The sequence below is a fragment of the Dromaius novaehollandiae genome, chromosome 20 (genome assembly GCF_036370855.1).
Source record: "Dromaius novaehollandiae isolate bDroNov1 chromosome 20, bDroNov1.hap1, whole genome shotgun sequence".
In the NCBI taxonomy this organism is placed as follows: domain Eukaryota; kingdom Metazoa; phylum Chordata; class Aves; order Casuariiformes; family Dromaiidae; genus Dromaius; species Dromaius novaehollandiae.
In genome coordinates, this window is record NC_088117.1 from 8956294 (window position 1) to 8973083 (window position 16790).

Sequence of the window (16790 nt, forward strand, 5' to 3'; positions counted from 1 at the left end):
TTTGAGGGGGAAATGACGAGGAGTGGGACAATTATAAAATTGTTGTAGATTCAGACCTGACTCTGCAGTGATGCTGTCTGTGTTTGGACTTATTGCCTTGGAAATCTTGATGCAGATTGTCTGAAGAGCTCTGTTGTAATTACGAGCGTGAAACGCGTGACACAGGATGTGTTTTTAGTGGAGGCTTCAAGACTCTTCAATCTGTGTCAGTGCATCACGAAAACACATTTTGCTTTAAAACTTGAAAATGTGAAGGAATAAAACCAGTGTGTGCAGCTGCTCCATGTGAGCAGCCCACCAAGGTGGAAGACAGAAGAAATAGGAAACAAAAACTGATCTGTATCAGCAGAGGGAAGTCCCCTGCGAAAAATTTTGAGCAGGAACAGTCGAGGTAAGCAGGGTATTTCTGCAAGTGAAGGCAGCATTTGTCAGCCTGCTTAATGATGGGACCTTTGCGTCAGTCTGCTTAAAACTGGGGGTAGAAAATCGTGAACCGACGTGACAATATCTAGAAAGGTGAAGTTAGATTTGTAACCTTAGCATTCACCAAATAAACTGGAACAAAGGACTTACTTTATTGTTAACTGAAGCTCCGCAGCTGGGCCCTGACGTGACCCAGCCTCTGCTGGGTTCAGCAGCTGATGTCCTCCCCACCTTCCTTCTCATCCTTCGCAGGAGGTATTTGAATGTCTCTGTGCAGACGATAAGTGACCAGGCGCTTTGGCTTTTCCAGGGTGTCACCCAAAACAGCTGTGAGCTGCCTGGTATCCTCCCTCCCTCCTGCCCTCCCTCCAAAACTAGGACATCTAAATTTAACCTGCTATCAACAGATGAGGCTGGAGAGTTTCCACTGTGGAAATGAATCCCACTTTGAACCTGTCTGCTCTTCTGTGCGGGCTCCATCAATGCAAATTCCTTTCTTGGAGCCATGACCTCCGGACGCTTCGTTTCTCTGCCTTCCCCTGCAACACTTGGGTTTGTTGTACTGCGGTGTGCTTGTGGAGTTCCCCAAACGGCGTGTGTAGCTATCCACGTTTTACGCGTGCACACAACTAACCTTTCTGGGTGATAATACCAGGTTTGCCTGCTCCCTTGTAGGAGCACTCAGAAGGCTCCTGAGCTACAAATGGTTGGCCAAAACCTTCAAGGGGTTTTAACTGGCTCTTAACAGACCGTCTTGTTCGCTGCAGACAGGACCCAGGGAGATGCAGCAAAAGGGAGACATCGGCTTGAGGTGCTGCTTTTCGGGGGGTGCCGTACAGCACCGCTGCCGGTGAGCGTGCAGCCCCCTGCGAGGTCCTGGGTGATCAGGGGGGCAGGGGCAGGGGAGCCCCTCCGCGGGGAGGGGGCAGTTGCAGACTGTGCAGGGGGCTGCGTCCCGGGCGTGCTGGGCGGGAGCCAATGCAGCAGCGTGGTCTTGCATGAGAGAGTCTTTCCTCTGCTGCTTTTCAGAGAAGTCCTGATGCCTCTGTACGGGCTGGATCAGGGAGCAGCAAAACAGCAGAAGTTCTGAGAGAACAGGGGAGAAAGACAGAGAAACATATGTCTTCCTCGCAGGCAGAGCTGGTGGGAAGGGAGCCCGCAGCGTGACTGGCATGTGTCAGGAGGAGCGGTACTGCAAAGCTGGAAGGTGCCGGAGTCGGGCTCCCCTGGTTAGTGGGTTAGTCCACGAGCTGGATGAGGCCAGTCATCCAGGCCCCCTCCTTCTCTCCGAAAATAACTTCAGTGTTTAGCTTCTTCACTGGAAAGCAAACGAAACCTAAATGTGAAAAGTGTTTGGAGGGAGAAATCAAGAAATAAATGCAATGTGGTGTTTGAAAACTGGTCATATACTGCAGCAGTCCTTAAGCTGTCTTTCTGCTGTCTGCTAGGGTCGGAAAGGCCAGGGCTGCTCTCTGTTTCCTGGGGTCCCGGAGGCTGGGTGAAAAGTTGCCTCTCTCCAGCTGCAGTATTTACAGCTACCATTTGGCCAGGCTTTTGCTAAATAAGCGAAGAGCATCAGGAAACCAAACCGTGCGGAAGTTCGGCTGCTCTGCGCCCTGGTAGCTGCTCCAACCTAGATTAGCTTTGTCATTCTATCACAAGATACACAGCAGCCTGATAATGAAAAATGCAAGATGCTGACTGATATTTTTAACCAGAAACCTTGACACTATATCTGATGCAGCGCAAGAGCTGAAACAGAGGGGAAAATGCACTCGCTGTAAAGAGGGTGTTCAGCACAGTCTGGAAATACAAGCACGAATGTGGTGGAACTGTTTGTTTAGAAACAGCCACCACCTAAACAACTCCAGGCAGATCTGTTTGAAAATTCCACTTTATTTTCTGTCTGTTATAAAAGCAGGGTTTTGTTTTTACATCTGGGTAAGTGTCCAGACTTGGTTTTATTTTCACAGTATCTCTGCAAGACCAAGGATGATTCTTATTGCTGCGCCATGAACCAGGGCCAAATGCTAAAGAGAAACCACCGTTTCCAGGTTCAGGTAACCACCGTCTCACCCCTAAATGCTACCGGGCTCTGCCTTGCTCTGCCGCGCTGGCCGAGCAGGTCTTCCCCTCCCTGCTGCTGTTTAAGGCCCTCGTTCGCGCTCTGCTGGGCTGCCCCTCTCTTGCCACGTTAGTCTCTGTGTCAAGGGTAGGGAAGCAGAAGCGAGAACCAGAGTCATCCGTGATGTTCAGCGCGTTGTACGCGCTCGCTGGGGTCTGCAAGTCCCTGCCGCCCGTCTGGCTGCGGGGAGAGAGGTTGCGGGTGGAGGGTCTTGGCCGTGGCTTATCACAGGCCCTGCTTGTTCCCACCCTGGGCACCGCGTGATTTTGACGGGGCGGCTCGGGCTAGACCCCGCAAGAGCACGTCGGCTTGCGTGGTGGCTCGGGGCTATAAGGAGCTGAGTATCGCTGACGGGCGAGGTGAGACGGCCGGGCCCACGGGACAGAGGCAGGAGCAATCTCATGTTGGTGCTCCGTCACCTCCCCAGCGCATCCTTCGTGCGTTCCCGTTCCTTACTTGGCTGCCAAAAGCTAACGGAGAAGCAGCTTTATTTACCTCTGCTGACTGCAGCCACGCAGCGCACGATGCCCTGGATCCCTAGACACTGAAGTCCCATCTGGGACCCTATCAATCCCCGTTCGAACTGTGTAGTTAATAACCAGCCACATAAACAGTGGTGTCTATAGCACTTGTCACTTCCAGCCACCGTTCCTTTTGTGTTCACTCAATCCGTCCTCGTCAGTTTTGTAATGAAGCAGCATTGGAAAAACATCACTTGTATTCACAAAGCGTGAAGTCTTAAATGAGGCAGCATCACTTTTCTATGCTGTCTCTGGTAAAGTGAAAGGAGATGGAGGGTATGTTTCGAACTAGGCACGGGATAAAGGCATCCTTTGGGAAGGGAAGGAGAAGTCCATGCAAAGATGACCCCAACATGAAATTTGAATTTCATATTTACTGCTCAGCTGGATCTAATCAGTGCAACAGGACGAATTAGCCAGGAGGTTAGTAACAAATTGCATGGATGCATCCAGTCCATCAGGCTGAGGGAACAGGGAGGAATCAGGTTTACTTAGTGCACTGGGAGACTAAGTCCAACACAAAGAGAAGTGGAGAAGGACATAGGTGTTCCCTGAATGTGATTTTTGGTGACTGAGAAGAAATCTTTCCTTGGAATTCCTTCATGCAGCTAATTAAGACAACTGGGTCCGATTTCTCCAACCCAGGCTGACATCAGTGAGAACTGTAAGTACTCAGCACCAAAAGCAAAGTGAATACCAGACATGAGTACCCCTTCTACTCCCACCCGTGGGACCGCCCAGAAGAGCATCTGAGCAGTAGCCAAGATGTGTGCAAGTATTATCAGTTATTCACCTGCAGCTCTAATTTTGTCCTCTTTTGCATGTATTGCCTAGGAGAAAGCACAGGCAAGTCCCCAGGGGCTGTGCCAGTCGAGCTGTAATTAGGATTTGAATCCATGTGAGAAAATGGAGTTTAACAGAGAGAGTGACTGTGCAAGTCAAAGTCTCCCTAGCTTCATCCTTCATAGTCCCAAAGCCTAGAACTAGGCTACCTTTGGCTCGTGGATTTGGGTTTAATCCAGTCCGTTTGTTTGCAAGCTGCTTGTAACGCTGGGCTTCCTACCTCAGAGACCTGCCGCTGAGGAGGGAGCAGGCCGTGCCCTGCCTCCGCGGCTGAGCATCTCTGAAAAACGGCACGGAGGAGGGCCGTCTCCTGCAATAGGGGGGAAGACAGTTGCCGGGACCCAGTATCCCTGTTTGCTGGTTGGAGACTCTCGGGGAGGGGGGCCTATCTTCTGAGTGGGGTGTCTCCAGGCAGGGGGGTGATGGTGAACCTGTCGCCAAAGTGGGTGGCTGTGGAGAAGGGAGGAAGGAGAGTTTCTTGCTGGTAAGATCCTACGTGGAAGAAGAAGGCGGCGATAGCAGCTAACTGGTGTCACTCAGAGGGGAGAGCCTTTTGAGCGGAGAGTGTGTGTGTGAGGGATTAACACTTGTTTAGACCAGCTCAGCAGGGCCAGGCCTGTATGTAGCCTGCTGAGCTCCCTTCAGTCCTAACTCTTGAGGCCAGTTGTGAATAAGAGGAAGGGTTGTTATCTTAGGGGAAAGAGCTGCAGAGGAAAGGGGAAGCGATTTGCCTCAGGCCATGTGCCTAGAGCAAGCGAGCAGATCTCCTGTGCCCTGTCCTCCAGATGCCACTTCCACTCTACGACTTCCTCCGCCTGTAAACTGCGCCCCTCCCATTCAAACTGCCTTTCCGTACCTCCTTCCTTTGAAGAAATACATCTGCTTATCTCTGAAGCCATCTGGACAAGGTCCTTAACAAAACCTACAGGTTTCAGCTCCTGCTCCAAAGGTACCTTATTTACTGGAGCATCTTCACCCCACATTCAGGTGTTTTCCTACTTGCACCCTCTCATGCTTAATCCTTTGCAACATAGATACTTGTGCCATAAGCAGACAGGCACAGTATCACCTGTGGTCCTGCCTGTACCCCATTCCTGAAAGTCACGCAGATCACGAGGTCATTTGGAGAAAAATTCTCTATCAACCCCAACATGATCTATTATCATAGGAAGAAGAGAGTTTTTCATAGCTTTTTTAATAGTGTTTGCTAGGAATAGATGCCTGTTATTTTCAGACATAGCTGTTCCTGAATTATGGATATAGCTGGGTAGACTCAGTAGATAAGATCTGCCCTCGCTTACACCCATGCATCTCCAATGACTTCAGAAGGATCCTTTTTATATCCTGCTCTTCTTACAGCACCGTCATGGAGATTTCATGGGAATAAGGGGCAACAGAGCTTCAGCCAACAACAGCCTCTGTCTGAGCCATTAGCTGTTAACACCATGAGAAAGAGAGACCATGGGCTAGCTGGGCAGCCAAACGTCTTCATTTCCTAGAGACAAACACAACGGAACATCTCCCCTCTTGATTTAGGTTGACTTGTAGGGCCGCAATTTTAGCTGCTGCCTTTGCCTGTGAGATTATCCCATATTATAATGCTAACGGGAGACTGAGATCAAGTGTAAGCAGCACGAGCTCACTGACTATCCCTTGTGTGAAGCAGGGAGATGGCCTAGTAGCTCCCACTCAAAAGACATTCTGCGACAGGTTTGTTATTTGCATTGCTTTGAAACTGAGATTATTTCCACGCTTCCTTGTTCCATGTTTTAAAACCAGGAAGATTTTCTCTTTATCACGCTTCTTCCAATTTCATGCCCTTTTCATCAGCCTGTGACACACTGACAATCTATTCCTTGTTCCAAAACTTCCCCCCAGAAATTCTGTAGAAAGGACATTCTGCCTGGTGGTATTTTTGTTTGTTTCGAACATAGCTTTAAGGCAAAAGTTTGGCAATGCAAAGCAAAGTCTACATAAGGCCGCATGACTTGGATTTGCAACTCAGAACCTTTACAGCTTAAAAAAACTTCCTTATCTTAAATAGTCAACTTTTTGCTCCAGGAACTTGTTTTGTTCTCAACTAAAAAGAAAGAAAGACTCCTAAAATCCCAAATAAAATGTTCTTATTGTTCTGGGCAGTCTGGGCAAGCTAATGAGACTGAAGTTCAAACAGTAACTAAAGTAGGGAAGAAAAAAGCTATACGGAGAGACATTAATGTTAGTTAGTTTCTTCCCTTAGGAATCCAGTGATGAGACAGACCCCGGTCAAAGGTCTCCTCTTTAGCTTTAGCACAGTGAAATCCGTCCCAATGGGAGAAGGTAGAATGGTTGCATTTCTGTTGAATGAATAAAAAGTGCATTTTGATTTTGCTCAGATTATACATGTATATTCTAATACCTAAATGTTTTGTTTTTCTCCCTTCTGGTGCCGGGACGCCAGGCTGTTGTTATCGGTGTTTCGGAGGTATCACCACAAGTGGTGGTCCATCCTTTGGCCTCCACATGAGTACCTGAGCATCATTGGCATTGGGTTTGACAAGGGCACTGGGTGGTATTGGCTCATTCTTGCTAAGGACCTGGGGCTGCTCTTGAGCAGAGGGCTCCCGCAGCTTGGCACGCTGCCCCAGGGGTCTGCCGGGATTTACCTCTATGCCCAGCCTCATGCGCCATTTGATAGTCTGCAAGGTCACCATTTCGTTGGTAGCCGTGTTGGTTGCAACCAGCCAGGTGGTGAAGCTTTGATCCCGGTGAATACTCGTGAGTTTTGCCACGTTGCTCTCGCTTACGGGCACCGCCCACGTGACGCTCGGGTAGAAGTTGTCGTTCATGCTGATGTTGAACTTGGATTCTTTCTTTGTGGGACCCACGATGGTGCAGGTTTCTGTTGTATTTCCATACCAGGGATAGTTCACTCCGTCCGAATCACTTATGGCCTGGATTTTACCGTCCAGTAGATCCGGAAGCTCCCAACTTGACCTGCCATGATCAACAACAAATTATAGATGATGCATTAGTTAATTACCTTAGGACCATGCAGGATCTTAAGGAAGAAGAGCAAATAGTTGTGAATGTGTTCCCCCTTTTAGCTTTTATGGGAATTTGTGGCCCCCATGTCATCCTGCATAAAGAGCTCTTCCCTGCCATTAAAACTGTCTGCAGATTTACCGAACTGATCACGAAAGCGCATCGTGCTGTGAAACAGCACTGAAGAATGATCACCCCGCAGGAACAGGGCTTTCCTCACAGTGACCGGTGGCTACCTGGAGTGGTTCGAAATGTGTTGGTGTTTGAATAAGGTTGCAAAGGGTCCTCAGAGAAGGTCAAGCACTGAAACCCACCCTGTCACCAGAAAATTCAGTGTTGCAGGTATTCTTTTGCAGCTCCTTACTCAGCTGTTTCAGCACTGCTGAACACAAGGAATTGATTCAGGGTCTGCACTCGGTGTCTCCTGACTCGTGTGCTTGTGAGAACAAGGCTCAGGCCAGAGTTTCTTTTGCAGCAACACAAAAATTCTTGTGTAGGCAGAAGAACTGGCAAGCCTCGAGTCAGCCCCTGTATTAAGTGTCGGGAAAGCCATTCGAAGTGGTGGAAGTACGATTGCTCTCAAAGACTCAACTTGATCATAGGGGTTCCCTGCTGATTGCTAGCTCCTACCCTGAATGCTCCAATTTCACCATTCTGTTCTGATCTTGCTTTTAGTCCATAGTTGCAAACATTCATTTTCTTTCCAGATAAGCCCTTGTCCCTTTCGGCTATCTGTGTGGCACTGGAAGTGTAACCCACCCTTCTCCAGTACTGGGATAGGAGCCTGGTTCAAAGGCTGCACACCCGGCTCCAGGGTTTGGATGATATTACAGTAATTAGAGAAACAGAGGTCAGCTACTCTGTAAAACCGCCTGAGCCAGTAGTCTGTGGCGTTGTCTGCTACGTTTGCAAGACTGACAAAAAGATCTGTCTTTCTAACAAGAAAGTGAAAATGGTCCTCCATCATCTTAAAATACTGATATCAAACTCTGGATTTTTTTTAAAATCAACTTTAAATTGAATTTTCAAGATGGCCAAGGAAGGTAACTACTGTAAATGCCTCAGTTAGATAGAAAAAGGACTAGATTTTTGCAGAGTAAAGGCACCAAACAAGCCTAACCATAAACCACACCATGTGCTCAAAATGCCATGTATGTTAGGGGCATTCTTTAAAAAAAAAAAAAAGTGGCTCAGATTTTCCCTCTGCCTCTTGCTTGATGATGAAACACCTGCAAGACAGCGTGGGGGGATTTTCCTGCCTGCTCAGAGCTCAGACAGGTCAGCCCTACCCACCAGCTATGGCTCTGCTGGCAAAAAGGGGATATGTGACAACAGCTCATTTGCACCAGTTCCCAGCGTGGCATTTTCGCTAGACCCCGCTTCAGCGCTCCGGCGCTGGGCTTTGCACTGAGCTGGCCAAGCTCTGCAGCTTGCAGTTCCCTTCTGCAGCCCGTGCCACGAGAAGTGGTTATCTCTGGGGGAGGGAGGGAGAGAGAACGCTGAAGCTCATCAAAGTGACTGTCAAAGCCTTTAATAAGAGTCCAGTGTTGCAGCCTAAAATAGCCCTTTGATTGAAGCAGAGAGATGCACTCTGAGCGCAGGCTGGCTGGCAGGAACGCATCGCTCCCGGCCGGGCTCTGACGCAGTGTGGTTTGGGACGCGTTGCTTCTCTCCCCGATCAGGACTAATGTGACTATCTCACGAGGCTGCTCTGATGGGTAATTAGTTAATGGCTGTGAAGTTGTAAGCACTGAACCTCTCAGCAGTTAGCTGGAAATGTCTGGCTCTAACTACAAGATATCTTGTAGGACTTCAAAATTGTGTTTTATCCTTTTTTTTTTTTTTTTTTTTTTTTTTTTTTTAGCATGGGTCCTAGCAAAAATTCCCTGCGTGATGCCTGTGCAGGCTTTAGGTCGAACGGCTGTGCTGCACTGGAGGCAGGCCTGGCATCAAACCAGAACGTTAAGTGCAAAGCAGGATTTTAGCCTGCTCTGTGGGATGCTCGGAGCCACTGAGCAGAATGACCTGGGATGTTATCAGAAGCTGGGGGATTATATAACTCCTCTGTTTCCCTGCACAGATTTACAGGCTGCTGTTAGCTACACTACCACAGCTGCAGTAATTTTCTCCTCCTAAGCTGATAGCCTGCAGGCAGAGGGAGTCCTTTCCCTGGAAGAAAACTCTTGCCTAAGACAGCCTGAAGGAGATCCCTGGGCGGTCCCGCCAGGACCCCTTGCCCACTGGAGAGATGTTTATACGCTGCTCTGCCTAAACCAGAGTCACTTTGGCTTCGCACCCCCCACGCTCTTCAAAGCGAGCTGAGGAGAGAAAAGCTCCAGGGATTTTGCATGAACTCAGCCCTCCGAGGGAAGATGAATCAGAGGTCATGTTCTGCAGCAACCGATCCCGTCCCCGCTCTGAAACACCATATGGAGACTCTTGCTCTGCCTTTCAGCAGATGGTTTAGGATTACTTTCCGTTCAGACAGCGCCTGGTACTCCGCTCGGCTGCGGCCCGGGGAGGAGCTGTGACGGTTTCCCGGAGGTTTCTATACACGGCAGATGTGGCACTGAGGCGCGGACACCGAGGCTGTGGGTGCCAAGCTGGGACCTGACAGGCCACGAGAGGCTGGTGACTCCACCCCGGGCCCCGCCAGCCTGCTCGGGCCAGAGGCGGGTAGGAGGGACCGTAGGACAAGCAGAGGCTGCCACTGAAACTGTGCATCAGCTAAGGACTTGCTGGCTCCTCGTACCCTATAGACATCACCTCTGTCCCCAGTCCAGTACAGAACTGCAGGACCTTCTCGGGATTTGCCCGGGGTTTAAAAGAAAGCAAAAAGGTAGGGCTGTGGCGGGGCCTGAGCTGGGATCCCGTGGATCACTGGATGCCGAGACAGGAGGGTGTCTGCAGAGCTGTGGCCTGAAGCCGCAACGAAGCGTGTTAGTGAGCAGTGTGGCTGCGCTCGGGGCGCAGTAAAGGTGCGTTGTGCTTGAGAAAGGCGTGGGCAGGAACAGGGAAGAAGAAACCGGCCCCTGTTTCCTCGCGCAGTGTGTTGTGCCTAATTCTAGCGAGTGTGGTTAACACTGAGGTTTCATAACCATCATGCTTATCTGCACAACTCAGTACCGAGGAAAAAACGGGGCCTTATGATAATCCCATGATCAGAGCAAAAGCACTGCCTGCTGCTTTTGGTTGCCCCTCGCCAGCTGCGAGCAAAGCTCGCAAGCAGTCCGGTAGCCTTCGGCCGCGTAGCTTCGCCACGTTAAACGGTACGCCAAGCGGCCTAGTCTCCTAGCCGCCTGGTTCCCGGTCAGGGATGCTTCTTCCTATTCCGTAACAAGAAACGAAGTCTCCAGCCCCTCCCAAGCCCTCCGGCTGGCTGCCCCATGGCGCGAGTTGAAAGCAATCACTGCAGCGTTGTGCGCAGTGACAGTAAATCCAAGCAGAGCAGCCTTCAGCTATGCGCATCCAGCAGTGTGGCAGGGGTGCGTTGAGTTAACCTCTTCAGACAGGCATCAGACATTATTACATCCTCAGACCCTGTTCCTTAAAGCCAGGTCCTAATTAGTCACAGGATACGTGGACTTGCATGACCTTCTGCCTCCCAACACCCTTCCCTTCCACCAGCTCCTTCAACAGAAGAAGCCCTGATCAGCTCCAGACTGTGCTCGGTGTGGGTACCAACGCGATGTGTGGGCGCAGCGTAAAGCCGTCTTGGGTATTCTGCATCAGTGGTTTTACCTGTCTCCCGCAGCTGATGTGCCTGTGCTGGGGACTCGCTGAAAGGGAGGCGAATCTGACATTCAGAACTGCTTAATTTTAAATTGTCCTTTACAGCACATCTCTCAGCTACTCTAACAAGTCAAGTAATTGAATCCAGGGTCATGGTGAAGAATGGGAAAGGAACTTAAGATGCACATCCGCAGCCGTTTAAGCCAGTCTGAGCCATGCTGCTGTGGTCCCAGTCTCTTCTGCCCTGTCCTCCAGCTGCATATTCCTGCCTCATCTCTTGAACTGGTAGTAGCATTTCATGCACAGCAAGCTGGCTCAGGGAGCAAAACCAGCGAAAAAAACTGACATTAAGCAAAATGAATAGGTTTCTGCTGGTTTAGCTGAGCAGGCTCACACCAGGATTGGGCAGCTTGCTGGAGAAAGTTCTTATTTGAACTGGCTTAGGTGCACGCTCAGAGTACAGGTAAGGGCCACGTAAGGGCAGCAAAGGCTTTTCTCCTAAACCCTAGGAGGGGTGTCCAAATATTTTTTGCTGGTAAATTGATGTTAGCTTGGTTCACGTGGAAAGCATAACCTTTTTTTTTCTTTTTGGTGAATGAGTTTTTGATTATCTCCCCCCTTCTGAGGTCTGGGGGTTTATTCTCTTGACAAGTAAGTTTCTTTAGGTCACTGCATTTCTGTTGTAGGGCAGGGAAGATTTAATCTCTCAAAAGAGAGAGACCCCTTAACGTGAAAAGATGATGTAATGCTACCTAGTGCTCATCTGAGTCTTCCAGGGGAGAAAGATCTACCCGAAACTTGTCGAGATTCTTGGCTGATTGTATCAAAAGTCTGATTTGTTTCTCTCTCTTTTGCATATCACCATCTGCGCTGCTTCTTGCGCATCTCCATGGAGATGAAGAAACAAGACGGGATAATCTCGTTCCAGTGTTGCGTCCCGCTAGATGCTGTACAGCCGCAGCACAGGAAGCTGGTCCCTGCCCCGAGAGCTCCCGGTCGAAGCAGGGCCTGGGCCGGCGGGTCCTGCCCGGGTCAGAGCACTGCAGCCGATCCGATTCCTCATGGAAAGCAGCAGCTCCCTTCCCAGGCATGCCGGGTAAAACCCTGCTCAGGGCGAGCAGTGGTGTCAGAAATGGGGCCAAATGGGAGTTTTCTTCAGTTCTGCATTGAGAGGGCTCAGGGAACGCTTTCGTTTCCTCATGCAGTGCTGAGGGTTTTTTCCGTTCATTACATCATTTTTTGGCTTACAAGAAAAATAATCCCAGCAGTTATGTGTTATCTGAGTTTTGGGCTTTTTTTTTTTTCCTTTCCTTAATTTTTAAATTGTTGCATTTAGCCAAAAAATTGTCAATGCCACTCTAAATGTGTGTGTTGAAATTATCCCCTCTGTATCTAACATCCGTATATGAGTGTTATGCACAGCTCCATCTGCTCCAGTATTTCTCAGCTGTTTCTATCCTCAGTGTCATGGCCAGCTTATACACGGCTAACAACTCCAGAGCACAAAAAGGAAAAACTAAGCTAAAGCCTGCTCTAAGTATTGATGCTCTGGTTGACTGACTGATTTTTTTTATTTGGAGTTTTCTGTTTGCCTGTCACCACAGTGATTAAAAAAATGTATGTTCCAGTAGCCTCTCTTCATCGTGGAAAGTTGGGACAAATAGTCTGTTGGCATAAATCAATGCAGCTCCATGGAGGGCAGTGGAATTATGTTGACTTACACCAGCGAAAGGCTTGGCCCATTCTTCCAGATAGGTCTGTGTCCTATCTCTCTCTATATAAAGCTCTTCCAATGTTTCAATGACATTAAAAGAGGGCTTTCTTCCCCAACACCTTTATTTATAGCTTTCGGATGGTGACAGGTCAAAAGAAGCAGAATGGCGAAGCAGACCAATTCTGACTTGTGTTTGGATAGCTCTTTTTTTTAATCAGTTAAACATGAATGGATCTCATAGGGAGAAATCTTTCTCTTCCATGATCTTCTGGATAATACAGATTTTCTGGATAACTTCTGGAGATTTTCTTCTACATAGCTGCAGTGTTTAGTTCTAACTACCTGTTAACAATACTTAGCTTTTCTAGAAAACTTTTTGTCTAAAGTTCTCAAAGCATTTCAGCAAGGGAAGACTGTACCAAATCCTCATTTCAAAGACAGGGAAACAAGTGCAGAAAAGTAAAACGACATGTCCAGGTTTACAGTACAGCTCCACAGCAGCACTGGCAGTAGTAGCTCTCTGCTCTGTCCTCCTTATTCCACTGGTTGTGAGCTGTATTTATATACAGTGGACTTTTCTGTTTTCCCTTGCAGCTGGTCACTAAAGAGAGGATTTCTAAATGATCCTGGGAATTACACATCCAAATCCCGAAGGCTTGGAATTGGGAACATCTCAGCAACAACTTGTCCTTGCTAAAGATGATTTTGGAGCCAGAAAGCCTACAGACTTCGAGCTTGATGTAAGTACTTCTAAAATGGAGATAAACTCGTCCGCTCCCCCGCAGAGCCGTACTCCCTCGGTATGTGCCAGGTGCTCGGGTCTGGTTCTCGAGGCATCTTCTGCTTGAGCAAAGAGTTGAGAGGGGAAACGGGGACAGGAGATGGGAACAGTCTGTCACTTATGGCTGCTCCTCGCGCTCCCTTCCCTGCGGTCCGGAGCTTCCAACACAAGTTCACTTTATGTCCGGGATGTCGAACCTGTCTCATTCCCTGCGCTTACGGGCAGAAGGGAGGAGAGAGGGGCTGGGACGTGCACGCAGAGGTGGATGTTCAGGCCCTTAAGGAAGGCACTGCATCAAGTCGGAGTTTGCTTTCTAGCCCTCCTCTGTGCTCCCATCTTCTCCCCCTGCCCTCCCCGCTCGCCTTTTTTTTTTTTAAGGTGTCCAAAATGACTCCTGAGCTGCGGAGCCGGCATCCCCCCTCCCCAGAGCACGCTTCAGACTAGCAGGCGGGCGGGTTGCTTAAACCTGACCTGCTCATCCCTTGCTCCCTTGCTGCCAGAGCCCGGGCAGCATTGGTGCCTCCAGCCACCGAGCCATCCGCCAGCACCGGGCTCGAAGGTCAGGTTTTGTCCCCGTGGCCAGACAGACAGACAGACGCTTCCGCTGCAGCACGAGGCTGCTCCCGGCGCTACCCGGGCGCCGCAGGGCTGCTGTTCCGTGCAGGCAGGCAGAGATCTGAACTACGGGCCGAGCCTGCAACAGCGTTCGAACAAACCGGCGGGGGGATCGGTACAGGGTGAGAGATGACTGTTAACAGTAGGGAGGTGACGTTTTCATTTGACTCATTCTTGTTTCGTTATGACTGTCCGACCAGTAACGCTGGGTTTTCAGGGAGGTTACAGCTCCCAGATTCCTTCTACCTTATATATATAATATATATGCATATTTTCCTACTCTTACGTTATCCAAAAATGAGAGTAATGCAAATTTTTTACCTTACTCCGGGGTGATGCAAAGGGTTGAATTATCAGTGGGTCACATCCACCGTGCTTTTGCCCTGTGGGCTGCCTGCTACCGTGGGCAAAGCAAGCGGGGCCCCCGCCGTGGTGTCACACCGTGCTCCCGGAGCTGGGGGGCCGCGGAGCTCTTGGCGGATGGCACGCTGCAGCAGCAGCAGCACAGCGTACCGGTGACAGCAGGAGGGCACGAGCGACCGCCGGGGGGTCGCGGGGTCTTGCCCAGGGGCAGTTTTATCCCGTAAGGGATGCAGGAGAGAGGAGCTGGCGTGCAGGGGACCCCCCCTTGTAAAATGTGTGTTGAAGCAGGATTGCATTCGTGGGAGGGCTGACTGGGGGTTTCAGGAGCTACAGTGCTGCTGGAAAGCTTTTATAAAATGTATTACTTTTGGGTTGCTAGCAGAACAAATGTGTTTTGGCTAGGGCTTGAGTGCATTCCCATTAGAGGATAAGGACAGCCCCCTGCTTTCAAAGGTGCAGGAGCAAGCTCTTCACTCTTTTTTTTTTTTTTTAACACACAAAAAAGTGCTGTTAAGTTTCAGAAGAGCTGGTCTTTAAAAACAAATCAAATGGGTTATCGGCTTTGGCTTGATCCAATATCTTTCCCAGCCAGGCCATGGCTCTCCTGCTCTTTCCCACCAGGCAAATGCACACGCACGCAGACACACGCACCCTCTGCAAATACTTACATTCCCTGCTCCCCGTAGTGATTGTAAAATTCCATATGGCTACAAGCCTGAATCCAGCCCACGATCCAGGTCTCCTTCTTGGGAAGAGGGGGCACCAACACTTGCGCAGAGGCTCGGAAGTGAGGGGTCCGGTAGCGCAGAACCACGCTGGATGACTCGTCTATGCTGGTGGGAATGGGATCGATGGAGGCTTTAACTTCAATCACTGAAATACTTTCCCGGAAAACTTTGGATTTGCAGCTAATGCTCTGAATACAGCCCATGGCATACCCCGAATACAGTCCAACGCAGCTCCTAGGGTACTCCAGCAATCCTGGGGAATATTAGGCATTGAAATTATCTGGTGCTAGATCAATTATAGATCTTCGTGGTTTGTAATCTCAAAACTGATATCCATAGGATAGAAAATTCATCACGTAAAGCCTTAATTTGAATGTCTGTCTTACGAGTACTGCTCCTGTCTTGAGGATAGCTGCACTTCACAAGCAGGAGGGTCTTTTAAGTTTTTTTCCCCTTTTCAATGACCCGTTAAATCTTTTCCTCAAACAGTCTTTGGGTTAAAAAAAGAAAAAGTCTACTGAGTTCAATAAATAACGATGGTGTTCTTAGCTGATATATTTAGTCCTTCCTTTTCTCCGATGTGGTCTGTCATTCACCATCAGACATAGGACAAGCCAGTATTTCCCTTTATTCTTTGGATGAAAAGCAGAATGCTGATCGACACATCTATATAAATAATGAAATAGTTTTTAGCCCCAGCTTGTCACAACCGGTGTGGATTTCCACTTCCTGACTTGCAGTTGTTCATAACTTCCTTTCGCACAAAATTACAATAATAACAGAAAGAAACGGTGGGTGGAAAAAGCAAAAAGTAGCCAAATCTCCGGCTTTGGAGGGTCCTCCAGCAGCGATGTGAGGGCTTGGGCGGCTTGGTGGGGTTTTGTCCTCCTCGTCCGCTCTTCCCTTAGCAGGAGGTGAAGCCATCCATGGGCGCTGGGCGCCGGGCCGGGAGCGGGGCAGGGGCAGCGGCGGGGGGGCGCCGGCCGCCCGCTCTCGCCCGCCCGGGGCCGCGCTGCTCCGCGGCCGCTCAGCGCCCGCCGCTCCGCACAATCGCCGCCTGTGACATCCCGCCGCCGCGCAGCTCCTCTTCCTCCTCCTCCGCCTCCTCCTCCTCCTCCTCCTCCTCCTCCCCGCCGAGCGGGTCGCGCTGCAGGGGCGTCCGACCTCCGGCTCCCCCAGCGCGGCTCCGCGGCGCCCCGCACACGCGCGGCCCCCGCGGGTCGCTCGCTCCCGCGGGGCTTCACCGCATCGCGCCGCGCAGCGCCGAGCACCGGCCGCGCCGCGCTCCCGTTCCGCGGAGCGGGGGCGAGGTGCTGGCGCGGGGGGGGCGGGGGGGCGGCTCGCTGCTGCTTTTTTTTTTTTTCTTGCTTTTTTTTTTTTTTCTTCCTTCTCCTCTTCGCTATACGCCCGCGGAGACGAGAGCAGCAGGCTCGGTCCCTCCGCCTCCGGGCTGCCGCAGGCTTCCTCTCGCGCAACACATTCATGCACCCGGGGCCGGCGCCGGGTCGCAGCCTCGCCGGCGGGTCAGCGCTGCGGGCGGGCAGGGCCGCGGGGCTCCCGCCGCAGCCGCCGCCGCAGCATCACGCAGGCGACCGCCTCCGACTCGGCGGCGACTCGCCGACAGCCGCCGCGGGGCCCCGGGCGTCGCAGCCGGCCGCCCCAGGAGCGCGTCCCGCATGGCGACCGCCTCCCCCGCCCGGGCCGGCTGCCGGACGAGCGGCAGGTCTCCCTCTCCCCCTGCCTCTCCTTCCTCCCTCCTGCTCCCAGTCCCATCCCTCCCCCTGTATTTCTCTTTTAAGCTGCAGCTGTTGGAGCTAAACCTCCCCTGCGAAAACAGCATTTCCTCCCACGCGTCCGTGAATTGTGGGTAATGTAGTTTTTTTAGAAGTAAAATCAGTTTTTTCTTTTAACTTAAATGCGA

The 16790-nt window shown here is 50.6% G+C and overlaps 1 protein-coding gene across 1 annotated transcript; it reads right to left on the reverse strand.

Moving 5' to 3' along the window:
- Window positions 1–2299: 2299 nt before the first annotated feature.
- Window positions 2300–15933, reverse strand: FAM78A (family with sequence similarity 78 member A). Its single transcript, XM_026101848.2, has 2 exons — window positions 14810–15933; window positions 2300–6888 (listed from the first exon to the last, which is right to left on the reverse strand). The coding sequence occupies exons 1-2, from the start codon at window positions 15070–15072 to the stop codon at window positions 6360–6362; spliced, it is 792 nt and encodes a 263-aa protein (XP_025957633.1). The 5' UTR covers window positions 15073–15933; the 3' UTR covers window positions 2300–6359.
- Window positions 15934–16790: the final 857 nt, after the last annotated feature.